Source organism: Dryobates pubescens, chromosome 22 (assembly GCF_014839835.1).
Source record: "Dryobates pubescens isolate bDryPub1 chromosome 22, bDryPub1.pri, whole genome shotgun sequence".
Classification (NCBI taxonomy): domain Eukaryota; kingdom Metazoa; phylum Chordata; class Aves; order Piciformes; family Picidae; genus Dryobates; species Dryobates pubescens.
This window is the reverse complement of record NC_071633.1, coordinates 15,129,294-15,156,938: the sequence shown is the minus strand read 5'-3', so window position 1 is coordinate 15,156,938 and position 27,645 is coordinate 15,129,294. Positions and strand designations below refer to the sequence as shown.

At 55.2% G+C, this 27,645-nt stretch overlaps 2 protein-coding genes across 2 annotated transcripts; one reads left to right on the top strand and one right to left on the bottom strand.

Annotated features, from left to right (window-relative positions):
- Nucleotides 1-368: 368 nt before the first annotated feature.
- CEND1 (cell cycle exit and neuronal differentiation 1) lies at nt 369-17,820 on the bottom strand. Its single transcript, XM_054171622.1, has 2 exons — nt 17,675-17,820; nt 369-2,727 (listed from the first exon to the last, which is right to left on the bottom strand). The coding sequence occupies exon 2, from the start codon at nt 2,548-2,550 to the stop codon at nt 2,158-2,160; it is 393 nt and encodes a 130-aa protein (XP_054027597.1). The 5' UTR covers nt 2,551-2,727; nt 17,675-17,820; the 3' UTR covers nt 369-2,157.
- On the top strand, nt 16,738-27,516 carry LOC104299820 (NACHT, LRR and PYD domains-containing protein 12). Its single transcript, XM_009900014.2, has 8 exons — nt 16,738-17,006; nt 19,411-19,706; nt 20,870-22,556; nt 23,868-23,981; nt 24,732-24,902; nt 25,820-25,993; nt 26,092-26,262; nt 27,150-27,516. The coding sequence occupies exons 2-8, from the start codon at nt 19,424-19,426 to the stop codon at nt 27,403-27,405; spliced, it is 2,856 nt and encodes a 951-aa protein (XP_009898316.2). The 5' UTR covers nt 16,738-17,006; nt 19,411-19,423; the 3' UTR covers nt 27,406-27,516.
- The last annotated feature ends 129 nt before the right edge of the window (nt 27,517-27,645 follow it).

Below are 27,645 nucleotides of genomic sequence, written 5' to 3'. Positions count from 1 at the left end.
AGGATGACAAAGCTCACTGTAGGAATGGCCAGGCTTTGTCTGGGGAAGGTGGATGCATCCAGCAGGCCAGCTTTGGAGGGAAGTCAGAGAGATGCGAGCCAAGAGAAGAATGTAGAACCTCCCCATGAGGTTCTACAAAGCCACCATCCTATCCAGTAGCCTTGCTGGAAGTTGGCTTTGCAAAGGAAGAGGAACACTCAGCTTCCTCTGGCCCTGCACCCACCTAACCTACACACCCAGGCTCAACTAAAGACCTCTGACTACAGCTCTTCAACTTTGCTTTGTCACCACCTCTTGCTCATCATCGCTCCCAAACCTTGCCCACGGGCTGCAACTGCTGCTGAGCTCTGGAGTCTCTGTAGCTCTGACCTCATTTAAAACCCAAGATGTAAGGTCCTTTTTGCAAGACTTTTTGGTATTAGCACAGCAGCAAGGGTGGCCCCAATGGAAACTTTCAGAGCAAGATCTGCCCATCTCTTGGGTTAGGAGAACATCATCAGCCAATGCACCAAGCACCTTCTCTCATTGCCTGCTTCCTTCTCCCCCTCACAAAATCTGGCTTCAGAGCCAAGGTACTCACCAGGGAAACCAGGCTGTTCCTGGGGCCTGGGAATTTGTTTCTATTTCCAAAGCTTGGAGAAGTCCCAAAATCCTGTGACTGTCATAGAAGGAAGGTAAGAACCCACCTTAGGACAGGCTCCCCTTGAACAGGGTTTCCCTGGTATGAAGCAGGTCCCAGATCCTCTCTGCCCCTAAAATCAGCTCACATCTCCCTTTCCCCCCACTTCCCCAGGTACCAAGAGATCACAGCCTTCAGTGGGGGAAAACATTGAATCAGGTGAAAGCCTGATGCACATCCTAAAGAAATGAACAGAAAGAGTCCAGCTGACCTTGAAGACATTTGGGCTGAGGCCACAGCACCCTGCAAAGCCCAGCCTAACTTTAGGAAATACTAGATCCAAAACAAAGCCTCTCTATCTCCCAAACACCCCCAGTAGGACCTCAGCAAGCCATGGGATACTGAAGGCTGCCAGCCTGCAAGAAACCAAGCAGGTGGCAGCTGCTGCCTGAGCTCTGCACAGGACTTCTCCAGCTACCTCCACGTGCTGCTGCTATCTGCTGTTGGTCACAGCACAGCCCCTCTGCTCACCTCCCAAGGTGGCAGCTCAGCCAGAGAAATGACTTCATAGAGTCATCAAATGGTTTGTGTTGGAAGGGACCTTAAAGATCATCTTCCAACCTCACCACCACGGGCAGGAACACCTTCCACCGGACCAGGTTGCTCAAGGCCCTGTCCAACCTGGCCTCAAACACCTCCAGGGAGGGGGCATCCACAACCTCCCAGGGCAACCTGTTCCAGTGTCTCTCCATCCTCACTGTAAGGAATTTCTTCTTGATGTGATGTCCCAAGCTGCATGCTCAGCCCGACCATGCTGCAGCCTCATCCTCCAGCTGCAGCCAGCCCAGGTACTGTGGGGCCCCTGCCAGTCAGGTTTTTCAGGGTGGGCTGATGAGCAGCAGGTACATGAGACACTGATCAGAGATCACACTTTGCTCTTTGGGTCAGGGAGCTGCCTTCTGCCTGCCATTGCCCAGGGGGTGCTGGATACAGCCCAACACACCATGATGGGCAAACCGAGTCTGAGCGAGAGGCTCCGTCTCCCCTTCCATCACCTTCACCACAACCCAACTTCAAACCAAACCAAACCGAACCCAAAACACAAAGTAGGAAAGGGGGGGAGGGGATGGGACATAGAACACTTTGGACTTGAAAACAGGGGATTGCAAGAGAGGGGCAGGTTGGGGGAGGGGGGTATGGGATGTGTCTCCAGGGGAGGACAGCAGGGGAGGGGAGGGGACACCGTCATTGACACTGGTCAGGAGAAGCTGTCATCTATCCACAGTGGTATAAGCCAAGATACATTACATGAAAGAACACACTGAGTGCATGGAGTTACCCACACTGGGCCAAACTGGCACTGTCTCGAACAAGACTCTTGGAGTTGCAGTTGGTGTTGGTTGTTGACCTATCTAGCTCGCTCTCTCTATAGATATAAGGTTAAGTATAGAATTGCTCTGCATGCATTTGTCTCAAAAGGAGCTGTACAGCTGGGTTGGGTCTCAGCTCATCCCCTCCCCACCCCCCGTCTTGGGTCTTCATTTTTTCCGGGCTAGGAAGGCCACTCCCACGATCACCGCCAGCGCCGCCACCGCCACTCCTCCCACGATGATCAAGGGCTTCATGTTGTCGAAGAAGCTGCCTGCCGCCTCCTCCGAGCTGTTGCCCTTGTGGTCCGAGTCAGGGGACTGCCCGGCGGCCTCTTGCGTCTCGCCGGCAGCGGGGCTGGGCTTCAGGTTGCTGTGGTTGTTGGCGACGGCGGCGTCCCCTCCTGTCTTCTTGGTGGCGGCGGCAGGAGTTGGCTGCTCTTTGGGGGTCTCCTTCTTGTCTGCGTTGGTGGTGGGCCCAGGGTTGGGCTTTTCTGCCTTTCCAGAGCCGGGCGCCTTGGCGTCAGGTTTGTTTCCGCTGCGGACGTTGCCTTTGGAATCCATCGCCGCCGGCGCCGAGGGTTGTGGCCGGGCACCACGAGCGTGGGGCTACTCCCAGGTCTTCTCCTTTGCCTGGCTGCTGGAGAAGGCAGAGGAACCACCTGAGCTCAAGCCCTTGGAGTGGTCCTCGGGAGATGATTCTTAAGGCTGACGGTGTCCTATCTGGGCATGATACAGCACCTGGAAGGGGAGCAGAGCAACAAGAGGCGAGTGAAAGGACAGAATGCAGAATCAACCAGGTTGGAAAAGACCTTTGAGATCAAGTCCAACCCAGCACCATCTAATCAACTAAACCAAGGCACTAAGTGCCTCATCCAGTCTCTTTTTAAAGACTTCCAGTGATGGTGACTCCACCACCTCCCTGGGCAGCACATCCCACAGCAAGCCAGCGCTGTTCTACCTGGAAGCAAGGGGGAGAGGCCAGAACACAAAACTGGACAACTGTTGGCTCTTAGTAACGGTGAGTTACATTCAAAGCATCTACTACTGTGCCTGTACCTGCAAGAACCCCAGAAAATAGCTTAGCTTCATGTGCAATCTAGACAAGTCCATCCTGGCCGTGTCCACCCATTCACATCCATCCACTCACATCCATCCAAATAAACCTTACTTCTCTCTGTGCCCAGCAGCAAAAGAAAACATTGTGTTCCATGGGAAAGCAGATCAGTAGCTCCTCCAACCTCCTGTCTCACCTCTTTGCAGCATTTTTCCCCAGTTAAGTTTAGGGAGTGGTTAACGTGTGACCTTCTCCATCCAGATGGGTGATGAGGAGAAGCCAGCATTAGTTCACAGCTATCAGGCTAGGACAGGGGCCAACAGACACAAAGTAGAAGCCAGGAGGTTCCACCTAAAGATGAACTTGTTTGGTGTGAGGGTGATGAAGGCCTGGAGCAGGCTGCCCAGAGAGGCTGTGGAGTCTCTTGTGCAAAGAGCTTCCAACCCCCCCCTGGTCATTGTGCTCCTGGGCAAGCTGCTGTGGGTGCCCTGCTTTAGCAGTGGGGCTTGGACTAGGTGATCTCCAGAAGCCCCTTCCAATCCCTACCATGCTGGGATTCTGTGATCAGAGCTACAAGGATTAATGCTGTCAGCACTTCTGGTGGAGCTACATCAAAGCAAGGCAAGGGCCAGATCCTCGGCTGGTGCAAACCAAGGTATGGACTCAAGGGCATGAATTTACTGTAAAGCTGGATCTCAGTGACAGAGATCTCACTCCTGTCTCCTTGCAGTGGTTAGCTAGCTTGCTCCCAGAGCTGAGGCTGTCAGATGCACTGGAGGTGATGAGCTGAAGCCCTTTTCCCCAGGAGGCTGATGAAAGAGTGGCTACACCCAGGGAATCCAGCAAACAAACAAAGTTGGCTTCGAGGGGTTAGAAAAACACACCAAAAGCCTCAGCCCAGCAAGCCACACTAGGCAGGGTGAGCTGGAGATGGAGCTCCCACGGCTGCACGGGAGAGAGGGAGGGCCACTGGGCAGCTTGCCATCAGACCTCTGCTGGTGCAGCACCACCATCGGCCTTGAGCCTGGGAAATAATGACTGAACCAGGAGGTGGCAGTCAGAGCAGAGTCTCCTGCTTCATTACCTCCCCGCTGACCTCCAGCGCTGCCAGGAGCCAGCCAAGAGCTTTCTGCTTGCTAAGTGAAACATGAGCTTGAGAGCTGTCTGCATTAAGACATCAAGAGGCTCCTCAAAAAAACAGCCCCAAAAACCTCTACAGAGAGAGGTTTCTTCTAAAGCAGCTCAGAATGCAGATCACTCCTTTAATGACAGCAAGGAGAAGGTCCCAGGGTTGCAGCAGTGGTCTGTGCTGCTGCCTATTCTGGGAACCAGGCTTGCAGACCACAGAGTCATTAAGGTTGGAAAAGAGGGGGGGGGGGCTACAAAAAGGGATTGCACATGGCACTTGAAGCCATGGTTTAGTAGTCATGAGGTCTTGGGTGACAGGTTGGACTTGGTGATCTTTGAGGTCTTTTCCAGCCTTATTGACTCTATGAAGCCTTATCTAGTGGGAGGTGTCCCTACCCGTGGCAGGGAGTTGGAACTAGATGATCCCCAAGGTCCTTTCTGACCCAAACCATTCAGTGATGCTGTGAAACAGTCAGTGGAGCCCAAGACTGAAGTAGGATTAGCAATGTAAGCACAGAAAGACAGCTTCATCATGTCATGAATAATAAATGACCTGCTTAATCACTTTAATATCAATTATCTGGGCTGTATGTTGTTCCAGGTACGAGCCCAGCTTCTGCTGCTTTCCCTAGGAAAGCTTTGAGCAGCCCACAGAGATGGTGGATAAACCACAGAGGGGGCAAACTGACCTTTCTGCTGAGAAATGGGCACTTCACACCCCCAAGGCCCTCCCAGCTTTGACCAAATCCTCTCTGGTTCACACCCCTCATTGAGCAGATGAGGCTTCCAGGCTCCTGGAAGCAGGAAAGCTGGTTCTGTTCAGCCCCTCCAATGTGCTGTGGAGCTTTGTCCTGTGGCCATGCCCTGTGCTGCTACAAACAGCTCTATGAAGAAGCTGATGTCTAAGCGAGTTTCCACTAAAAGCAGAACAAGCCCTTCAGGCAGATTAGGAAAGGTTTTCAGATGATGTAGAAACCAAACTAAGCCCCAAAATCAATATCAGCAGTTCTTAACTGTCCACATGAAAGGATTTTCTGACAGTGGTTTGCTGTTACTGGAAATAGACACCAGCATGGTGGGGTGGGAAGGGACCTTTGAAGATCACCCAGCTCCAGCCCCCTGCCCCAGCAGGGCACCCCCAGCAGCTTGCCCAGCAGCACAGTGCCCAGGGGGGGTTGCAAGCTCTCCACACAAGGACACTCCACAACCTCTCTGGGCAGCCTGCTCCAGGCCTCCAGCACCCTCCCCCCAAACAACTTTCTCCTCAGCTTCAGATGCAACCTCCTGCCTTCCACTTTGTGCCCTCTGCCCCTTGGCCTGGCCCTGGGCACCACTCAGCAGAGTCTGGCCCCAGCCTCTTGGCATTCTCCTTCAGATACAATTGTCCAGCATCTCTCCAGCCTCTCTGGCTTGGTTGAGCTGATGCTGGCAAACTCTGCCTCTGAGAAGCTCAGACTCCCTTTCTGCCCCCACCAGTTGCAGCACCAATACCAGAGCCCCTGCCTTAGTTGGCATCTGCTGCCCTCCCTTCTCCTCCAGGGCACCTTCATTCTCTCCCATCACAATGCTTAACCCTCTTCTGAAGGTTATCAGCTCCCCCCCAGGGCAGCCTCCCCACCTTGGGCACCATCCCTTCTTTCTTTTCATTCTGCTTCCCATTCCCACTCTCAAAGGCACGAAGGAAATGCAACCTCAAAGTTGTGCCAGGGGAGGATTAGGTTGCATGAAGAAACTTCTTGACTGAAAGGGTTCTCAAACAGAGGAACAGGCTGCTCAGGGAGGGGACTGAATCCCCAAACCCTGAAGGGGTTTCAAAGAGGCAGGGATGCGGTGCTGAGGGAAGTGGTTTAGCATCACACTTGTTAGAGTTAATGGCTGCACTCAACGATCTTAAAGGTCTCTCCCAACTAAGACGTTTCTCTGATTCTGTGTGCTCACCTTTAAGCACCTCCACGTCCCCCAGACTGCAAAGCAAGGAGCTCTCCTCATCTTCAGAAGCTGCTCATGAGCTGCAGAGGTTTTTCCCTCAGCCCTTTGGCTCCTCCTCATCTCTCATTCCATCACAAAATTTTCCTCTGATGGCCTGATTTTCCAACTTTTCTTTCTTCTTCAGAGCTCCTCGCATCTATTTATTCCTCCCTTCTCCTCAGCTGCTGTCTCTGCTTGTCTACCCACCCCTCCCCCTTCCAGCTCCCTCTCTGCCTCCCACACAGGCAGCAGCACTCGGGAGGAAGCTTTGGTGCTTCACTCCCTCCCTTTTTCCAACCCCCCTCTCTCCCCCATGATGTTTCACCCTGTGCCTTTGCAGGGAGCTTTTCACCTGCCTGCAGCTAACCAGCTCCTGCCCAGGCTGGGAGGAGGAAGCAGAAATCACGAAACCAATGATCAGGGAGGAAAAAGAAGAGCTCTCCAAACCCACACCGCTGCAAGAAGCGGCAGGCAAACCCCACACTCCTCCTGGGACGCTTCTGGAGGTTGCAGCTCTCAAGGTGGGTGCAGACTCACTGGTGCAACAAGTTGGCCCCAGCTGAAGCAACAGGGCTAAGGGAAGGACCAGCTTTGCCTGGCTGCCTGAAGGGCACCTTGTCAGCCTCATCCCTCAGCAAATTAACAACCATCTCTTCATCCATCTCCTGCCTGCGCAGATGAGAGCTGCATCAGTCCTGCAGCGAAGGGAGATGAGTCATTGCTGGCTTCCCTGTAACATCCCACCGTTAGGAGGTCCTCTTCTCTCTGCAGAAACCAGCCCCAGCCCCAAGCCTCATCACCTTCTCCCCCCTGTCTCAAGTTGGGAGGGGAAAAATCTTTGCAACACTGAGGTGGGAAGCTGCTCCCCACAGATGTGCAGAGCCCAGAGAGGTTGCAGAGCCTCCTTCTCTGGACACATTTGAAGCCCACCTGGGTGCATTCCTGTGTAGACTACCCTGGGTGATCCTGCTCTGGCATGGGGGCTGGACCTGATGATCTCTGGAGGTCCTTTCCAACCTCTAATCATAGAATCAATAAGGTTGGAAAAGACCTCAGAGGTCATCGAGTCCAACCTGTCACCCAAGACCTCCTGACTACTAAACCATGGCACCAAGTGCCACGTCCAATCCCCTCTTGAACACCTCCAGGGATGGGGACTCCACCACCTCCCTGGGCAGCACATTCCAATGGCTAACAACTCTCTCTGTGAAGAGCTTTTGTCCTGTGACAGAAGAAAGAGAACTCAAAGAGAATTCTTTCCTAACTCACCCAATAGTGAATCTTACCCTGCCAGTCTGAGGTCCAAACTGACTCATGGTAGATGCTCGGTGGCTCAATGCAGTTATTGTGCAGCCCCAAAGCTGAGTTTAACAGTAAAGAACGTAGAGAGCTGTGAAACTGAAGCTATTGCCATGGGTGAGGCTGATGGAGTATCCAGGACCTTAAGTAAAAGTTTCCCAGACAAATCTTTCTAGGGAATTCCCTTTGGCATGTCCTGTCCTAGGGCTCTGCCTGGGTTCCCCAAAGCAGCACAGCTCCATTAAGCCCAGAGCTTCTGAGTACTCTTAGCTGGCTGTGAATCAGTCACCAACCCATGCTCCAGGCTGTGCACTGCACAGCAGCTCTGAGTGGTGTCACATTTGCCATCAACAGTCTTCCTACCTAACCGGGGGGCCACCAGGCCCCCCGGCCTTTGTTGTCACCACCACCATCACCCAGTGCGCACCAGGGGCACTCACCAGAGATGAGAGGAGGCTCTTCCAGCCCAGATGGGCTCAGCTTGGGGCTTCTGCCTTTCCTGGGAGGCATTAAATAGGGGAGTGGGTGGGGAGGGCTGAGTGGCCACACCTGGGGTGGGAGGAGACTCCAACAGAGCCCAGGTGCTCTGGGAAAAAGGGGCAAGTGGGGTGGGAGAGGGGCAGACTGTGGAACCAGTGTGATTGGGAAAGGATGGAGATTAAAATCATATTCACATATGAATTATTGACTTCTGGTGATTGCTAGAGGCTTAATATGGCTAGCTTCAGGCTGTTCCACTCCTCTTGGACCCTAGACAATTCATTGACAAGGTGGTGGGGTCAATGTCCCTGGAGGTGTTTAAGAAAAGCCTGAACAAGGCACTGAGTGCCATGGTCTGGTTGATTAGTTGGGGTTGGGTGATTGGTTGGACTTGATGATCTTGGAGGTCTCTTCCAACCTGGTTGATTCTGTGATGGGGGTTTTCCACCTCCTCCACCAAAAGCTGACCATTTCCATGGGGTTTTCAGCTGCCATGGTGGGCTTCTCTGAATTTGTACTTGTGACAGAGGTCCATCCATACACCTCAGGGGTCCTCCAGTTGAAAACAGTCTCAGAAACAGCTACTGACCTGTGGCAATGCTGTGCAGAAAGAGCCTGAGATGGCAGAAAAGATTTTATGTATCACAGACTGGTGGGACCCCTGGAGATCATCCAGCCCAAGCCCCCTGCCCCAGCAGGGCACCCCCAGCAGCTTGCCCAGCAGCACAGTGCCCAGGGGGGGTTGCAAGCCCTCCACACAAGGACACTCCACAACCTCTCTGAGCAGCCTGCTCCAGGCCTCCAGCACCCTCACCCCAAACAACTTTCTCCTCAGCTTCAGATGCAACCTCCTGCCTGCCACTTTGTGCCCTCTGCCTCTTGTCCTGCCCCTGGGCACCACTGACAAGAGTCTGGCTTCAAAACTTCTTCCCCATTTTCTAATCTCCCTTCACTTTACCACTCCCATCTGCTTGGAATGAAAGGACATGAAGGTTTGCCTTTCCAAGGTGAAGTCCCAAAGCCCCATCCTCTTCAGCAGCCTGGCTTCTGTTGCCTTTTGGTGAAGAGTGAAATGGGTTCCCATGACCAGGTAAGCATTAACTCTTCTCCCTGCCTCCAAACCTCACAGCCTGAAGCGGCTGAACCATGGCAAAGACCATCCCACAACTCCATGTTGCTTGAGTCAGGCATGGTAGCCATCTGCTCAGCTTCCATGGGTGCTGAAGTGCCTGCAAGGAGACAAAGGACGTGACCAAGCCCTCTCTCCGTTCCCTTTGAGGTGCCATAGCTGGCAGTGAGGGTGGAAAGCTGGAGGAGGTGGTTTGTGCCTCTCAGGACCAGACTTCTCCTTCCTGAAGCTGAAGGAGGACTTTGAAGCAGACACTTTCACCCAGCACAGTCCTCATTGTGCTCTTCAGTCTCTTCATTGCTCTTCCACCAACATGGGGAAGGGTTTCCAGTGTCACAGAGGAGCAAAACACACTGAACACCAACTAATTCCAGGTCCCTTCAGCAGCTCTCAGCTGGGATGCTTGAATTTGGTCATCTAAGCCCAAAGTGGCTTTTGAAGGGACAGAATATGACCCTTTCCCCAGCTTCCCTTTGGCAAGTGCAGTTTGCACCTGCCAAGCCAGCTCTCAGCACTGAATCAGCACCATGGATCCAGGCACCAGCAGCTGGGCTGCAGACTGAGGGCTGCAGGTCCTGTTCCTGCACTGCTCATCAGCAGGAGAATTCAGATTTGGCCACTTCAAAGAGGCACCTGAAAAATACATCATTTACCCCAGAGGGAAAGCACCAGCAGCATTCTGACAGCTGTCAGCTGAAGTGACTGGGACCAACCTGTTGGAAACTGGAGGAGGGGGAGGGGTTCTGGGGGATGAAGTGCTACCACCAGCATCCAATGTGACCTTTGCATGTCAAACTCTCAGGCTCTTCAAGAGATGTAGTGATGCATCAGTGAAAAGAGATCAGAAATAGGCAAGACTTCACTTTTCCCCCCCACTGATGGCTCCAAGGGGGTCACACCTGGCCTTGTGACCTCCTTATCTAACCCCTGAGGAATGCAGCTTGGAGGACCAGACCCTGAAAAGAGTCCTCAGAGTTCTGTCCCATTTCCTCTGCCCTATAGGGAGCAATCCATCAGGATTTGTATTCATTCCCCTGCCTTGCCCCAACTTCCCTCTGCAGCTCAGCATGGTTTGTTTCCCAGTGCTTCAGGTCCCATTCCCAGTGGGGACCAGCAGCATTTCTCCTCCTTCTTGAGCTGCTGGGGCAATAAAGACAGCAAAGGTAGTGAGATGCTGGGCAAGCACCTGAGATGATGGCAGTGATGTGACTAAGCCTTTCTCCCCACCTCCAATAAGTGCTGTGAAGACAGATGAGGTCATGTAGTGCCTCCCAGTAGTACCATCAATATTAGAAGAGCTTTATATAAGGAGCTTGGTCTCCTTCAGCTCCTGTGGGCAGCTCCCCATGAAGGGCTTATCTCCTTCATGCTCTGCTTTGGTCCCTCACTCCTGACACAACACCTGAGAAACACAAGGCAAGCAGGAGGAGCTCGTGAGAGAGAACTTCCAACAGCCCCAGCACCCCAGCACCAGGCTGTGCTGGGAGCCTGCTGCATCTGCAGCCCTCCCAAAGCCAACCCTTGGAGACAGCAGCACTGAGAAACACCAAACACTGCTGACCCACTTCAGGCTCATGAGAGGTTTGTGCATCCTTTGCTCAATCTGCTGTTTGCTGCTCCCTGCATCACTCCCCTCACCCCAGCCCTGGATTAAACATTTCCCTCTCAAACAAGCCCTTTGAATCTTAGCATAGAGAGCATCAGATGCTGGGAGGTAGCAGCAGCAACACCTTCAAATTGCTGCCCTGGTGGGGGGGTTGTGCCAGCAAAGCCTCCACTCCGGGGCTGCGGCAGTCCTGCGGCTGCACCCAGACCCAGCAGGCTCTTCTCCTGTCCAGCTGGTGCTGGCAACCACCAAAACTTCAACCACCACCTACACAGCATGCCCAGCCTTGCAGGACCTCAGCCCTCACTCCCTGTGCCACCCATGTGTCCCCTCTCTCCTAGCCTGGCTGATGCAGCAGTGTCCAGAGGTTGGGCTACCCCTGGAGCAGGGTGGGCTCCTGTGGCTCAGCTGTAAACTGGTTTGGTCCTACAACTGCAAAAGGAACCTGTGGTGGGTTGAAACTTCCACACACCCCCCAACATTAAATTTGCCAAACCAGCTCAGCTGGTAGCAAATGAAAGCTGTAGCCATCCCTGGAGGTTTTCAAGGCCAGGCTGGATGTGACTCTGAGCAACCTGCTGTAGTGTGAGGCGTCCCTGCCCACGGCAGAGGGGTTGGAACTGGATGATCCTTGAGGTCCCTTCCACCCCTAACAATTCTATGATTTACAAGCAGTACCACAATCTACAATGAAATGCAATGAATCTGTACAAAATAGGCAGGATTTACAATATTTACAGGGATTTACAATAAATAAACAGCACAAGAACCTCCCCCCATGGCCAAAGACCAGGGGAAGCAACTAGCTTCTCCCTCTTCGCCTCCCCCTGGCCCCCCCTGTACAAAAAGGACAAGGGAAAGGAACAGAGAAGTTAGACTCAGCCAAAACAATGCAGCCAAGGTCAAGCAGAAGCAAGTTAGAATACAGAATTAACCAGGTTGGAAAAGATCTTTGAGATCATCAAGTCCCACCTATCACCCAACACAAGCTAATCAAGTTAGTGTCTCTCCCAGAGTGAAGAATCAAGACGAGGAGAGAAATTGGTTTGGGAGCTCAATCTTACAGTGATGTCTCTCCAGTGGGAACGTTCAGGATTGCCTTTCTTTCCCTTTTTCCACCCAGCAGTGAGTTATTTACATTTTACTACTTTCCTGCCCAGGATCTGTGGAAAATTTTAAAGGCATAGCCTAAAGCTGCCACAGAACCACTGTGGGAGGTGGGCTCTGGGTGCCAGCCGCACAGGGATGGGGCAAAGCCTCAGCTTGCAACACAAGCGTCCTGCCACGCTGCCCACAAGGGTGACACAGCATTGCAGAGCCCTGCAGCCAGTCCCAACACACTCCCCAGCAGCAGTAGCTCAGGAAAAGGCTGAGCAGCCTTTTCCACAGCTTGACCTCTGCAGGTGACATCTGAGCTGTCACATCTGAGAGCCATGCTTGTCCCGACCCCCAAAGGACCCTCTGAGAGGAATGTGACAGACATTTCACTGTGAGATATGAAGAGACATTGCAGACACTCTGCTCCTGCTAAGGGCTTCACTTTTGTTCTCTGTTAGGTGTTTTTTGGACCCAAACCAACAGCTGGAGGTCCACATCTTTTTCTTCTGGTATTTCCATGGAGGCAAGAGAGGACAAAGCCATGAGACCCATGAAATGTGGTGAATGTAGCTCTGCCTTTAACCCTGCAGCATCAAGGATGGACAGCTTGCTGCTGTCCCACCTGCCCTCAGCAGACCTGCAGCAAGCTCCTGTTGCATCAGTCACAAAAGCTCCTTGCTGGGCACCTCACAAGCCCCAGAGCAGCCATTTCTCTGCAGCATCATGAGCTGGAAGGCTCTTGCAGCTCACTTCAGCTTCCCACAGCTATCAAAAATATACAGGCTGCTGCCAAAAAAAAAGCTCAACCAAGCCCCTCCTTCCACACAATCATAGAACCATTAAGGTTGGAAAAGACCTCTAAGATCATCAAGTCCAACCATCAACCCACCACCACCATGCCCACTAAACCATGTCCCTAGGTGCCAATGTCTAAAAGGTTCTTTAACATCTCCAGGGATGGAGACTGCATCACTGCCCTGGGCAGCCCAGGCCAAGCCTTGGCAACCCTCAAGGAGAAGCAATTGTTCCTCATGTCCAACCTAAACCTCCCCTGGTGCAGCTTGAGGCCATGTCCTCTCATCCTCTCCCTCCTCCATCAGAGTGCTCACCATGCACAGTCCCATACTCATCACCTGATCTTGGCACTGCCTGGCACGGGCACAAACCCAACACAAATGCTCTTTCCTCATGCCTCTGCTGACAGCTGCCCCAAACCAGAGTAGAAATCAGGAAAGCACTCCCAAAACAGCCAGGGGAAAGAGAAGAGTTTTTATCTCAAACTCTCTCCAGTGTCCCCTCACTGATGGTTTAATGCCCATGGTGGTCTTAGGCTGATGGTTGGACTCAGTGATCTTAGAGGTCTTTCCCAACCCAAACTATCCTATGATTCTATATGTATAGGGCTGGGCACAATGGAGCTGCTGTTGGCAGAAGTCATGCTTGGCAAGGCTCTGCAGCCTCCCTGGTCACTCACACAAGTGCCACCTGCCCTTTGGATGCAGCTGGATCAGTTTCTCTCCCAAGCACAGCTTAAGAGCAGAGCTGCTTCTAGAACTGGAGAGAACCTGAAGGCACTTTGCTGAGATCAGGTTGGAACCCTCCTGCTGCTGCCAAACCCAGCTTCTCAGAGTCATAGCAGCACCTGGGGGGCTGCCAAACCCATTCCAGAGCACCTCACTTTGCTGGCCAAGTTCTGATGCTGGGTTTGAGCCCCCTCCAGGCACAGAATCCCATCCTGGTTGCCTGCCTCCTGCTGCCATTTGTCTTGCAGTGGAACAAGATTTTAGCTTCTGCCTTCCCAAAAGAAATCATGAAGGGTTAGACCTTAAGCCTCTCCCTGACAGGACTGAGCATTGCTCACTCCAAACCAGACATTTATGGGAACAAATGAAAGGATTCTCAGCCAGCAGATGACATATTTCTTTTGTTCCATGGCAGCTACTTGGCAGGACACTGCTTTGAAGCACTGGAGTAGGTTCAACAAGAAGCCATCCAGGAGACGCAGTGGGAGGTGTTGCTGCCAGCAACATCAACCACAGATCTTTAACCCACCAGCAGGACACCTCACAGGCAGCTGGGTGCATCCTGCCCCCCACCCAGGGCACCTTTTGGCTCTTGCCACACTCACCATTTTGCAAACACCTTGATGGAGCTTTTTCCCAGCCCTCCCACAGCCCCAGCAATCCAATGCCGGCAGCTCTGTGGCACCAGGGACAAGCTGCTGCACGGCACAACATGGCACATCCCTTCCTGGGGACAGGCTGGCATCTCCTGTGAGACCAGAAGGGAGGCCACCAAGCCCCAAAAGGCCCAGCAGAAGCTGCCCCAGCAGCCTCCTGTTGCCACTTTGCCATCAAGAAAAGCTAATTATTGCCCCTTCAAGCTCAAGTTTATAGCTCAGCCTCAGTGAGCTCCATCCCCTCCTCCATCCCCTGGAGGTCCAGCTCACTTTTGGCTCTGTTCAGCTGTCTTCTCAGAGAGCTGCTTTCTCCAGGAGGGAGGTTTCCACCCCTGAAACATTTGGGTCTCCCCAGGGAGTAGATTAGCAACTCCCCACAACATCCATCCCGACAGCCAGGGGCAGGTCTCAGCTCTCTGCTCAGCAGTGGGTCTGGGATGCTACCTCAGGGATAACACTGTGGTAGGGTCAGGAGGGGCTTCCTGGCTCCTTTCTACCTCTTGGAGAAGGCTGAATAAATCATCCCCTCCACCCCAAAGCTCTGCTCTCTACACTGAGCCTGCCAGAGCTTGGGAAACTGCCTTAGGGCAGATACTTCCAGTTTGGGGTGCTGGTCCCCAGGCAGCCAGGAGCTGGTCCCCAGATGCAGAAGATTGATTTCTGACTTGTGGTTGACTCTGTGATCTTCTATGATTCCATTTCCTTTCTAACAGATGGATGCTTTAAATGCCTTTTCCTGGCAGCCAGAGGGTCCCACACCCCTCAGGTTCAACATCCATGGTGGGGGGGATAATAAAAAAGGGCATTTCTGAACTAGTAAAACAGGGTCAGCCCCTGCAGAGAATTCAACAGCCCTCTGCAGCTGAAGGCCATCCTAAACCCAGCTCTTCTGCCCCATGTGGGATTGCAGCAGGCTCTGGTGGCATCACCCAGACAGTGCTGCAGGTGCAGAGCCAGGTCCCAGCACTGAGCGCTCGCAGATCTGCAGGCAGCAGCCTGCAAACTGTTGCTTTGCAGCTGAAATGCAAGAAGCTGCTGCAGGCAGAGAGGGAACCAGCTCAGCACACGGCAGTGACCTTCCATGAGGCTTCCTGGCAGGCTCCACAGTGCAACCTGAGCAGCAAAACCAGAGCTGACTCTCTTTTCCTTGCAGGATGCTGGAGAAAGGAGCTGGGGAAGGGGTGGCCAAAGCAGCACCAGCATGCACAGAAATGCTTGCTCAGAGAGATTCATCCCTCCCTCTCCAGCCCATCTGCCTGTCCCCATGGCCCATCAAGGGTGGAGAGAGTGTACCAGTCCCTCCTGGGCTGGGCTGAGCAAGGAGCTCTCTGGGAAGACTGCTGAGCAGAGCCCAAAGGAGTGTGGATCTGCAGGTGATGGAGGAGAAGGTGCCACTGACGCTGAGCTGTGGAGATGAATAGATCCTGGCAGCCTGCCAGAGGAGGGGATGGATGCAGAGAGATAAATGTCCCCATTTGGGGGGAATTAGGGATTTATTTATTCCCACCACCACCACCACCCCCTTCCTGCCACAATATCACCAGGGCTGAGAAAGGAATGCTGGCACCACAGCTGGGGAAGGAAAGATGGAAAATGCTGAAGGTCAAACCTGTGAAGGTCAGACTTCTGGAGGTCAGTCCCGAGATGGAGCAGGGAGCTCAATCCGGCACAGTCCATCCTCCCTCTCCTGACAGCATCCTGCCCAAGCCCCACCCAGGAAAACGGGGCTGCAGTGGGGAGGGCTTCCTCGTATGGCCCCCACGCTGAAGTTTGGCCAGGCTGACCTCGATTCAGGAACAGAAATCCTCTTTTTCCCTTCCCCCCACGCCGCAACCCCACCAGAAGCTACCAGATGGCCACGGGGAGCTAAGCAGGAGCAGGGAACAAATCAACAGGTCCCTGCAAACAAACAAGGCAGGGATGCTCCAAGACACGTGAAAAGGCAGAGAGAGCAGGCTAAAAAGCCAAGGACATCCCTCCCAGCCCTCCCAGAATTTCATCCTGGGGTGTCCACACCTTGAAAGGGGAGCCCTGCTCCGGTGTCCTCTCCCATCACACTCCTTTGGAGTCATCTTCTCCCCACAGCTGGAATCAGCCACTATTGCCTCCACATTCCGGGAGCAGATTTTCCCTGTGTGGGCTCCTTTCCAGCCCAGGCTGGGGGTCCTATCAAAAACACCCTTTTGAGATCAAAGCTCCACAGAATCAATAAGGTTGGAAAAGACCTCAGAGATTTCCAGCTCCTAACAGCACAAATCCCAGCTGCTTCCTTAGGAAGGTTGAGGACAGTCAGGACTGGCATCTTCTCCCTGCAGCTTAAACCCACCACTGCTGCCTCTCCTCTCTCTGCATTCTGGCTATTTTGGGGGCAGATTTGCCCTTTCCAGCCCCAGCTGGGGGTCCTATCAAAAACACCCCACTGATATCAAAGCTCCAGTTCCTAACAGGACAAATCCCAGCTGCTTCCTTGGGAAAGGTGAGGACAAACAGCCTGGGCTGTGGATCTTTTCCCCACAGCTTAAAGCAGCTTATCTCTCTGCTGTTTGGTCACTCTGGGGGGCAGGTTTGCCCTTTTGGAGCTCCTTTCCAGCCCAAGCTGGGGTTCCTATCAAAAATATCCCTTTGACATCAAAGCCCCAGCTCCCAGCAGCACAAATCCCAGCTCTCTCCTTGGGAAGGGTGAGAACAACCAGGCAGAGCTCCCAGCTGTGCTTGCCTCCTGCTTTGGGATCGACATTAAATCCGTCTGGGCAGAGCGAAGGGCAAACAAATCTCCCTGCCCGTGCTGACAGGAGAGGAAGCGCAGCTGGAAACCTGATCAAAGCCTTCCAGGGAGGTGGCCAACCCCTCCTGCCAAGGCTGCAAGGCTTTAGCTGGGAATGCTGCTGCTGCTTCCCCTCCTCCTTCCCAGCCGCCCTGTTTCCGGCACATGGCTGACTCCGCTTCTCCCTCCTCACAGCCCTTCTGCTTCCAGAGTGGGTTCTGCAGCTCCAAATCCCAGATTCCATCCAGGGCTGCTTCCTCCTGATCCTGAAGGCTGATGGTCACGGGAAGTGGCCAACCTAAGAGATCTCAGGTGGGTGGAAGGGACAGGAAGGGAGCAGACTCCCACGCACTTGCGTTTGCGGAAATGCCTTCTGTGCCTGCCTGACCTTCAGGGAGCAAAAGCAGGGAGCTGGGATGGGGAAGGGAAAGGGAGCTGGGATGGGGAAGGGAAAGGAGCTGGGATGGGGAAGGGAAAGGAAAGGGAGCTAGGATGAGAAAGGGAAAGGAAAGGGAGCTAGGATGAGAAAGGGAAAGGAAAAGGAGCTGTGATGAGAAAGGGAAAGGAAAGGGAGCTGGGATGGGGAAGAGAAAGGGAGCTGGGCTGGGGAAGAGAAAGGCAAAGGAAAGGGAGCTGGGATGGGGAGGGGAAAAGGAGCTGGGATGGGGAAGGCAATGGAAAGTGAGCTGGGATGGGAAAGGAAAAGGAGCTGCTTAGGATCTGCTATCCTTACTCTGCTCATTGTTACTGGGATAAAAAAAAGCACTTTTGCCTACCACCAGGCATGGCAGCTCCTGGCCTCCATCCCAAGCAGACACTCACCTTGACCAGGTAGATCTGCCTTTTGCTACGTCAGCCTGTGGGAATGCTACTCGGGAATGCTGCCTGGGAATGCTGTGTGTCCACAGGGAGCGCTGGGGATCCCCAGCAGCTCTGTCCCCTCACCCCCCCAGGAGCCAGAGGAAAGCAGCAGCTCTTACCTTCTGTCCTCTGGCTGCAGGAATCCCACCTTGGGAGCTGGCTCTTGCGCAGAGAGGAGGGAGGGAGGAAGGCAGAAAAGGGGGGAGGGTGAGGGGAGGAATAACTTGGGAGTTTCCCACAATGCACCTCTGCAGACTGCATGAAGATGGAGAGCAAGGGGGAGGAGACAGTGCTCCAATCCAGAGGGGAGGGCTGGGACTTGAAGGGAGGGGAACGGGATGCCCGGTGGGGGTTGGCAGGGTGGTGAGGGCAGGCTGGGTGCAGCTCCACGTGCCCCTTTAGCCAGGGGCCGGGCCCTAGGCTTGCAGGTTCCACGATTTGGGGCTGTCCCTGCAGCTGTGAGCCCGCCTGCCCCACCTTCCAAATCCCATCTGGGCTGCAGCGATGACAGTGAATGTGGCAGGGGTGACACTGGGGGGAGGGTCAGCCTGCTAAACTGGGATGTTAGTGTGCAGACAACAAAAAAAGGAGGATGTGGTGACCCCCTTCTCCCTCCCACCCCCCTCAGGATAAAGGGTTTCTGAGTGTGACAACCCTCCAGCAGCAAGTCAAGGGCTTCAAAGACTCTCTTGCTGAGGAGAAGCTCTGCACAGCAAAGGGATGAAGCTTGAATGCTGCACCTTGGGGTGGTTTTGTGCCAGCTCCCCTCCCCTTGTCCCAGCAGGCTGGGATCCGATCCCCATCCTTACACAAATCCTGCAAGGCCTGCGAGGGGCTGTGGACAGCCCAAGGTTGGCTCAGAGCTGGGCACACAGCCCAGGTCCTGCTGCAGAGCACCATCAGACATCCAGCCAGGCTGTGCCAGACACAACCTCCTCCTCCTCAGCCACATCATCACTTCAAAGCAAAGAGCCCTCCTTAGCATCACTGAATCATTGAGGTTGGAAAAAAACTCCAAGGTCATGGAGTCCAACCCTCAACCCACCACTGCCAGGTCACCACTAAACCATGGCCCTCAGCACCACATCTCTGCTTCTTCTGAACATCTCTTGAAGTGCTGCCTGACTCAGCATCCCACACAGAAGGTCCTTGCAGTGAAAAGATAAACCCCTGAAATGGGTCTTTGGGTCTCCAGAGGGGCTGGCAATTCAGGGCTTTGGGAGTTTTTCACTCAAACCTGTTTCTGAGATGAGGTTGAGCTTCCATGTGAAGGAGGTGAGAAGCAGGAGAGGGGCTTCAGCTCCCGTGACCATGAGTGTGGTTTGCTGAAACCACTTTTTTTCCTGCCCCAAAACACCATCTTCCTGGTGGGTTCAGTTGCTGGGAGTTCTCAGGGTATCCAGCAGCCATCTGGGAGAGTTTGGAGGGGCTGCTGGGTGAGCTGCTGCCTCGTGGTGGGGAAGGAGGAAGTCTGAGCTTGGGCTTCCGGAGAGCAGCCAAACGCTGCCCGAGCGTGGGACGGGCAGCACCCAAGTCCTGCTGGCAGCCTCCCCCCAGCCCAGCACTCCAGGGGTGAGTCCATCATGGCATGTCCCTGGCTGTCCCCAGGCTGCAGACCCTGCTCTGGTTCCAATCCCCCAGGACACTTTGTCGGGTGTTGGTTTGCTCTCTCCTGTGACCCCGTCCCAGGGGGGGACATCCCCATGGTGCCAGATCCTGCAGCACCCACAGCCATGTTGGGGTGACTGCCCTCAGCCATCCCAGGGTGGGAAGAACTGGGCTGTACTTGGTGCCCAGCTCAAAAACCTTTAGCTGTGGTGTAGCCACGATGCTATCTAACTGTTGTTAATCTTAGGTGGCATCCCACGATGGCCGAGGAGGAACATGCCATAGCTGGCCTCTCACAAGCACTGCAAGGGCTTACAGTTAAAGACTTCCAGGAGTTTAAGACGAAGCTATTGGAGGTTCAGGTGGAAGGAGGATGGAATATCCCAGAGGATCTGCTGGAGAAAGCCACTCAGCCCTGCACGCTCGTCAGCTGCATGGGCAAGAGCCTCGGCGACGATGCTGCCACGGACGTAGCCCTTGGGTTGTTGGAAGGGATGAGCCAGAGAGACCTTGCTGAGGAACTCCTGCATGAGCAGGTGAAAGGTAGGAAGCCAGCAGGTATTTTCCTTTTCTTTGTCTCTTTTTTTCCCCCTTGAGTGATCCTGGAGGCAGGTAGAAGTCAGAAAGAGCAGGTTTCAGCTCACCAGGGAGCCTGGGAACAGGGCAATGAAGCTGGGGAGGGGTCTGGAGCACAGCCCCATGAGGAGAGGCTGAGGGAGCTGGGGTTGTTTAGCCTGGAGAAGAGGAGGCTCAGGGGGAGACCTTCTTGCTCTCTACAACTACCTGAAGGGAGGTTGTAGCCAGGTGGGGGTTGGTCTCTTCTCCCAGGCAACCAGCACCAGAACAAGAGGACACAGTCTCAAGCTGCACCAGGGGAAGTTTAGGCTGGAGGTGAGGAGAAAGTTCACAGAAAGAGTAATTTGTGCTGCCCAGGGAGGTGGTGGAGTCCCCATCCCTGGAGGTGTTCAAAAAAGGATTGGATGTGGCCCTTGGAGCCATGGTTTGGTTGTCAGGAGGTGTTGGGTATTAGGTAATAGGTTGGACTTGATGATCTCTGAGGTCTTTTCCAACCTGGTTCATTCTATGATTCTCAGAGTGAGGGCTGGAGCCACCTTGCTTCTTGCTGTCCCCACTTACTGCCAAGCTCCTCCTTCTGAAGAAGAGCCTTCAGCTCTTGGCACTGCCTGGCAGGTCCTTTCCTCCTGGGATGGGGATTAAAGACATCTCTGCTGAACTCATATTTGGTGACACTTTGGAGCTGGAAACATCACCAGGAGCCCAGGGATGGTTCCCTTGGCCCCAGAGACAAGAGATGGGTGGAGGCTGCAGGTGGCCCCAGGCAACTGCAGTTGCTCCAAGGGTGGATGAGGACTGTGGGGTGGTTAACACAAGGGTTGGTGGATCAGGGTGATGGGAGGACCTGGCAGAGGAGAAGGGCCCCCTTGACTAAATTCTGGCAGATGATGTCCTAGAAGGACCTCCCCAGCTGAACAGAAGCCCTAAATTCTGGCAGATGGTGGCCTGGAAGGAGCCCCCAGCTGAGCAGAGTGCCTCACTTCTGGCAGGTGATGTCCTTATTGCCTCAGCCAGACTTAGGAAAGCCCTGGCTGTGTCCTGTGGCTGTGTCAGGAACACAGTAGGGTTGGTTAGGAGCTTCTCAAGGACCTGGTTGTGCCTGGAACTGACTCTGCTTCTCACTGCTCCAGAGCACAAGCAGAAATACAGAGAGCACGTGGTCCAGAAGTTCCTCTGGTACGAAGAAGTGAACTCCTGTCCTGGGGAGAAGCTGTCCATCAGCAGCCGCTACGCCACCCTCAGCATCGCCAGGAAGCCGTGGAGGAAGCCTGGAGGCGAGCAGGAAGCTGTGGCCAGCAGCCACGGATGTGCCAACGGCAGCAACGGAGCAGCCCCCACCATGGTCACCGCACAGACGCTGTTCAAACCCAACCAAGATGGACAAGCACCACAGGCCGTGGTGCTGGTGGGGGCCCCGGGCATGGGGAAGACGATGACGGTCAGGAAGGTGATGGTGGAGTGGGCAGAAGGGATCCTCTACAAGCAGTTTGACTACATCTTCTGCATAGACTGTAAAGAGCTCGCCCTGACCGAGGAAGTGAGTGTGGTAGACCTGGTTTCAAAGTGCTGCCCTCACAGAAGAATGCCTGGGAAGATCCTGGATGACCAGAAGAAGATCCTGTTCATTTTTGATGGCTTTGAGGCCCTGGGCTTTTCCCTGGTTCAGCCCAAAGATGAGCTGAGCTCTGACCCCAGGGAAGTGAAGCCACTGGAAACCATCGTGATGAGCCTGCTGAAGAGGACCGTCCTGCCTGAATCCTCCTTGCTCATCACCACCAGGCCAACAGCTCTTCGAAGCCTGGGGAGATGCCTGGAGGGCGAGTGTCAGGCTGAAATATTGGGATTTCCTGCAGCCAGCAGGCAGGAATTTTTCCACAGGTACTTTGAGAACAACAACAAAGCTGCTGTGGCCTTCAGGTTTGCCAGGGGCGACGAGGTCCTCTACAGCTTGTGCGCCATCCCCGTTGTGAGCTGGACGGTCTGCACCATGCTTGCAGGAGAGCTTTACCTGAAGAAAAACCTCCTTGAGTGCTCCAAAACCACCACACAGGTGACCATGTCCTACCTCTCCTGGTTAATGAAGTGCAGAGGCAGAGACAGCCCGCAGGACCTCCAGCGGTTCCTGCTCAAGCTTTGCTCCTTGGCTGCTGACGGCCTCTGGAAGCACAAGGTGCAGTTTGAGGAGAGGGAAATCGAGGAGCGTGGCTTGGACCAGCCAGATCTTCTCCCCCTCTTCCTCAATGAGAAGACCTCAAAGCCAGGTGGGGACCATGGGAATGTCTACAGCTTCCCCCACCTGCACCTGCAGGAGTTTTTTGCGGCGATGTTCTACGTTCTGGAGGGTGAGGAGGAAGCGGTCGATGGCTCAGGGGCTCTCAGGAGGGACCTAAACGTGGTGTTAGAAAGCTACAGCAAGTCCAGGAAGGATCTGAACTTCATGGTGAGGTTCCTGTTCGGCCTGGAAAGCCAAAAATCCATAGAGTACGCAGCTGAAGCCGTGGGCTGCAGGATTGCACCACAAGCCAGGGGAGATATGCTGAGGTGGCTTCAGGGGAGGCAGGGAGGCGTCTCCCGTCCCGGCCAGCTGCTGAAGGCTTCAGAGTTGGACACTTTCCACTTTTTGTTTGAGATGAACGAGAAGAGCTTCACACAAAGTGCCTTGGGTGGCTTCACTGACATTGACTTGCAGAACATCAAGTTGTCCCTCTATGACCAGCTGGCTCTTTGCTTCTGCATCAGGCAGTGGGACGAGCTGGCCTGCGTCACCCTCCGGGGGTGCTCCTTCGAGCTGCAAGATCCCAAGCAGGAGGTTGCTCAGTAAGTACCACCCTGCTCTGCTCTGGTGACACCAAATCACAAAGATCTCTCCTTAGAATTGTGGAAGCAAAGAACTCTTTGGGTTGGAGAAGACCTTTAAGATCATTGAGTCCAACCATCAACCCAATGCCACCATGCCTTCTCCACCCCAAACACCTCCCCTTCTCCACCCCAAACACCTCCCCTTCTCCACCCCAAACATCACCCCTTCTCCACCCCAAACACCTCCCCTTCTCCACCCCAAACACCTCCCCTTCTCCACCCCAAACACCTCCCCTTCTCCACCCCAAGCATCTCCCCTTCTCCACCCCAAACATCACCCCTTCTCCACCCCAAACACCTCCCCTTCTCCACCCCAAACACCTCCCCTTCTCCACCCCAAACACCTCCCCTTCTCCACCCCAAGCATCTCCCCTTCTCCACCCCAAACATCACCCCTTCTCTACCCCAAGCATCTCCCCTTCTCCACCCCAAACATCACCCCTTCTCCACCCCAAACACCTCCCCTTCTCCACCCCAAACACCTCCCCTTCTCCACCCCAAGCATCTCCCCTTCTCCACCCCAAACACCTCCCCTTCTCCACCCCAAGCATCTCCCCTTCTCCACCCCAAACACCTCCCCTTCTCCACCCCAAACACCTCCCCTTCTCCACCCCAAACACCTCCCCTTCTCCACCCCAAACACCTCCCCTTCTCCACCCCAAACATCACCCCTTCTCTACCCCAAACATCTCCCCTTCTCCACCCCAAACACCTCCCCTTCTCCACCCCAAACATCACCCCTTCTCCACCCCAAACACCTCCCCTTCTCCACCCCAAACACCTCCCCTTCTCCACCCCAAACATCACCCCTTCTCCACCCCAAACATCACCCCTTCTCCACCCCAAACACCTCCCCTTCTCCACCCCAAACACCTCCCCTTCTCTACCCCAAACACCTCCCCTTCTCCACCCCAAACACCTCCCCTTCTCCACCCCAAAGGATGGTTTTAAAGGCATTTCAGCTCCTCACACCCCAACACCAGCTTGTGCTTCCCCTGGAGGTTTTTGCTCCCCAGCAGATTTTACTCACTCTCGGGGAGCACTGTGGGTCACTAAGGATCATGTGAGCTCCTCCATCCGTGGTATGTGGTGGATCGGTAGAGATTTTGCTTTGCTTGCAAGCAGGTGACTCCAGCAGTGATCTTTTGCACCTCTAAAGCCATGGAGGTCCAACCTGAGGAGACCTTCCATGCACTGGTGGCAAGTTCTGCTCAGATTTGTGTGCCAGTGGGGGCTGCCCATGCCTCTCAGGGTTCTGTCTCCCTACAGGTCTGCTGCCTCAGGAGCTGGAGAACATCCCTGTCCCCATGAGGAACCACATGCCCCCATCCAGCTGCTCTGTAGGGCTCTGCAGCACCCAGGCAGCCAGCTGCAGGTGCTCCGGTAAGAGATCCACCACCCAAACACGTCCACGGGGCTGCCACCAGCATGGGGTGGGGGAACCTGGCCACCCCACTTTGGGGCACCCAAACCAGAGAAGGGTGAGTGGGTGCTGCCCCATGGGGTCAACCCTTCCTTGTGTCCTGGGGGCCACCAGCAGGTGACTGGGAGCTGGGGATGGGGCTCCATTGGGGGTGGGTCAGGGTGGGATGAGAAGGGGTAGGGTGTGGCTCCTTCATGCTGATTGGCCATGGTTGAGTGTGGCCCCTTCATTCTGATTGGACAGGGCTGGGCGTGGCTCCTTCAGGCTGATTGGCCATGGTTGAGTGTGGCCCCTTCATTCTGATTGGACAGGGCTGGGTGTGGCTCCTTCATGCTGATTGGCCCTGCAATGCATGAATGGGTCCCTCCATGCTGATTGGCTGTAGAATGGGGGGGGGGTGGAGGGGGGTGGTCCCTCCATATTGATGGTGTGGATCCTACGCATGGATTGGCTGGATGGTAGGTAGGCAGGTGTGGTTCCTCCGTGCTGGTTGGCTGTGGTGATCCATCCACGCTGATTGGCTGGGAGGTGGCTGGGTGTGGTCCCTCCCTGCCAAGTGGCCGCACGGTGGGCACGGTCTGGCCATGCCGCCTGGCTGGCTGGGGGTGAGCGTGGTCCCTCCTCGCTGACCGGCCGGGGGGTCGTGGGGAGCTGCTGTTCAGCCAGGGCAGCTGTGGTGAGCTGCTGGCTCCCCCGGGGCTGTCCCACAGGCTGCGGTGGTGCCGGCTGGCCGAGAGCTGCTGCGCGGAGCTGGGGGAGCTGCTGGCCCGACACCCCAGGCTGGCCCAGCTGGAGCTGGGAGATGGGGCCCTGGGTGACGCTGGCGTGAGGCTGCTCTGCCAGGGGCTGCGGCAGCCCAGCTGCCGCCTGCGTGTCCTGCGGTGAGTGTCTCCGGCACCCACGGGTGTCCCCCCGGCGCTCAGGGGCAGCTCCCTGGAGGCCAAACCCTCAGGGAACACCAGGGAGGTTCTCCAAAAGGGTCCCTCTGGGGTGGCATTGTCCTTCTGTCTCATTATACCAGGGTGAGGAGCTTGAAAGCAGTGGCACTGGGCGGGGACTGTCACCGTAGCGAGGTGGGATTGGGGTGGGAACCATCACCGTGGTAGGTTGAGGACCATCACCATGGTGCCATGGCACTGGGGTGGGGGCTGTCACCAGTGTGGGAAGCATCACCATAGGGATGTGAAGACCATCACATGGTGCCATGGCACTGGGGTGGGGGCTGTCACCATGGTGAGCTGGAATTGGGGTGGGAACCATCACCATGGTAGGTCGAGGACCATCACCGTGGTGGAGTGGCGCTGGAGCACCAACTGGCACCACAGTGGGCTGGCACCAGCGTGGGTGTGAAGACCATCACCATGGTGCCATGGCACTGGGGTGGGGGCTGTCACCATGGTGAGCTGGAATTGGGGTGGGAACCATCACCACGGTAGGTCGAGGACCATCACCGTGGTGGAGCGGCACTGGAGCACCAGCTGGCACCACAGTGGGCTGGCACCAGCGTGGGTGTGAAGGCCATCACCATGGTGCCGTGGCACTGGGGTGGGGGCTGTCACCATGGTGAGCTGGAATTGGGGTGGGAACCATCACCACGGTAGGTCGAGGACCATCACCGTGGTGGAGTGGCGCTGGAGCACCGACTGGCACCACAGTGGGCTGGCACCAGCGTGGGTGTGAAGGCCATCACCATGGTGCCGTGGCACTGGGGTGGGGGCTGTCACCATGGTGAGGTGGAGCTGGGGAGAAGGGAGGCTTTGTGCTGGCTCTGATGCTCCTTCCCGTGGCTCCCCGGCAGGCTGCGGTACTCCAGCCTCACCAGCGCCTGCTGCCAGGACCTCGCCGCCGTGCTGGCCAGCAGCCCGCGCCTGGAGGAGTTGGATTTGTCCTTCAGCGAGGGGCTGCGTGACGCTGGGCTGCATCTGCTGTGCCAGGGGCTGCAGCACCCCGGCTGCCAGCTGCGGACCCTGCGGTGAGGGACCCCCAGGCCTGCTTGGTGTTTCCTGCCTCCCACCCGGAGCGGCTCACCGCCGGGCTGGCCAAACCCCGCCTCCCGTTTCGGTCCCACAGGCTGGGGAGCTGCCGGCTGACCGGTGCCTGCTGCCGGGACCTGGCTGCTGGGCTGGTGGACAACCCTCACCTCACCTGCCTGGACCTGAGCGACAATGAGCTGGGATCTGATGGTGTCCTGCAGCTCTGCCAGCAGCTCCAGCATCCCTCTTGCCAGCTGCAGGTGCTGGGGTAAGGTGCTTGGCATGTTCCCCTTCCATCCCCAGCATCGCCCTGGGGGTGGATTCTGTAGGACAGGGAGGGGGTACCAGGGAATCATCAAATGCCAGGTTGGAAGGGACGTCAAGGATGATGTGGTCCAACCTTTCTTTGGCAAAGCATGGTCTAGATCCAGCTGGATCTTCGAAGAGTCCAGTTTGGGGGACTCCACCACTTCCTTGGGGAGATTATTCTGATGGCCTGTTGTCCTTGTGAAAAATGTGCCTCTTGTGTCCCACTGCAGCCTCCCCAGAAGTACCTTGTCCCCATTATGGCCTCAAGTTGCTCCAGGGCAGGTTTAGGTTGGCCATCAGGAACAATTTCTTGCCCTTGAGGGTAGTCAAGACCTGGCCCAGGCTGCCCAGGGTGATGGTGGAGTCCCCATCCCTGGAAAGCTTTCAAAGCCCTGGAGCTGTGGTGCTGAGGGCCATGGTTTGGCGGTGCCCTGGCAGTGCTGGGTTAAGGGTTGGACTCCATGATCTTGAAGGTCTCTTCCAACCAAGATAATTCCATGATTCCCCTTCATCTTTCCATGTTTTTGGACTCCTTGTCAAAAGGAAGTCTCCATCTGTGTAGCCACCCATGAAACACTGGAACACGATGAGGTCCCCCCGGAGCCGCCTTTTCTCCAGGCTCAACAAACCCCTTTCCCTCAGCCCTTCCTTATGGCAGCTTCCCAGTCCTTGGATCATCTTTGAGGTCCTCTCTGGACCTTCTCCAGCCTGTCCACCTGGGGGGTTTTGTACAATGGGGACCAAAACTGAACCCAGTACTGCAGGGTGGGATACCTGCATCCCAGTGCCCAGGAGAGCATGGGGTGGGGTGGGCTTTAACAGCTCCTCTCCTCTCTCTGTTTCAAGCCTGAGCACTTCTGAGCTGGATGAGGAAGTGCTGCAAGAACTGGCTGCCCTCAGGACACTGAAGCCCAACCTGAAGGTCAAGGACCTCCTGGAGCAGGACACGCCAGAGACAGGGGCCATGGCACGGCTGCCCTTCCACCGTGGGGTCCTGCTGGGGGGCAGGAAGGGGCTCCCCTCCCCTAGGAGAGCTCCTCACCTTCAGGAGAGGTCCAAGCCTTCAGGAGAAGTCTCCTTTAGCAGAGGTCCTCACCTCTAGGAGAGGTTTCCTCCTTTGAGGAGAAGTCCCCTTTAGGAGAGCTTTCCACTTTGAGCAGAGGTCCTCTGCTGCAGGAGAAGTCTCCACTTTTAAGAGAGGTCCTCACCTTTAGGAGAGGTCTTCAGCTTTAGGAGGGGTCCTTACCCTTAGGAGAAGTCTCCACTTTTAGGAGAGCTCCTCACCTTCAGGATTGATCCTCACCTTTAGGAGACCTCCTCACTTTGAGGACAGCTCCTCACA

What these genes read in the sequence shown, in the direction of transcription:
- CEND1 (XM_054171622.1), bottom strand. Translation starts at nt 2,550, where the DNA reads ATGGATTCCAAAGGCAACGTCCGCAGCGGAAACAAACCTGACGCCAAG.
- LOC104299820 (XM_009900014.2), top strand. Translation starts at nt 19,424, where the DNA reads ATGGCCGAGGAGGAACATGCCATAGCTGGCCTCTCACAAGCACTGCAA. An exon ending in CCTGCATGAGCAGGTGAAAG is followed by an intron (nt 19,707 to 20,869) that starts GTAGGAAGCCAG and finishes TCACTGCTCCAG; the next exon opens with AGCACAAGCAGAAATACAGA. An exon ending in AGCCAGCTGCAGGTGCTCCG is followed by an intron (nt 23,982 to 24,731) that starts GTAAGAGATCCA and finishes GCTGTCCCACAG; the next exon opens with GCTGCGGTGGTGCCGGCTGG.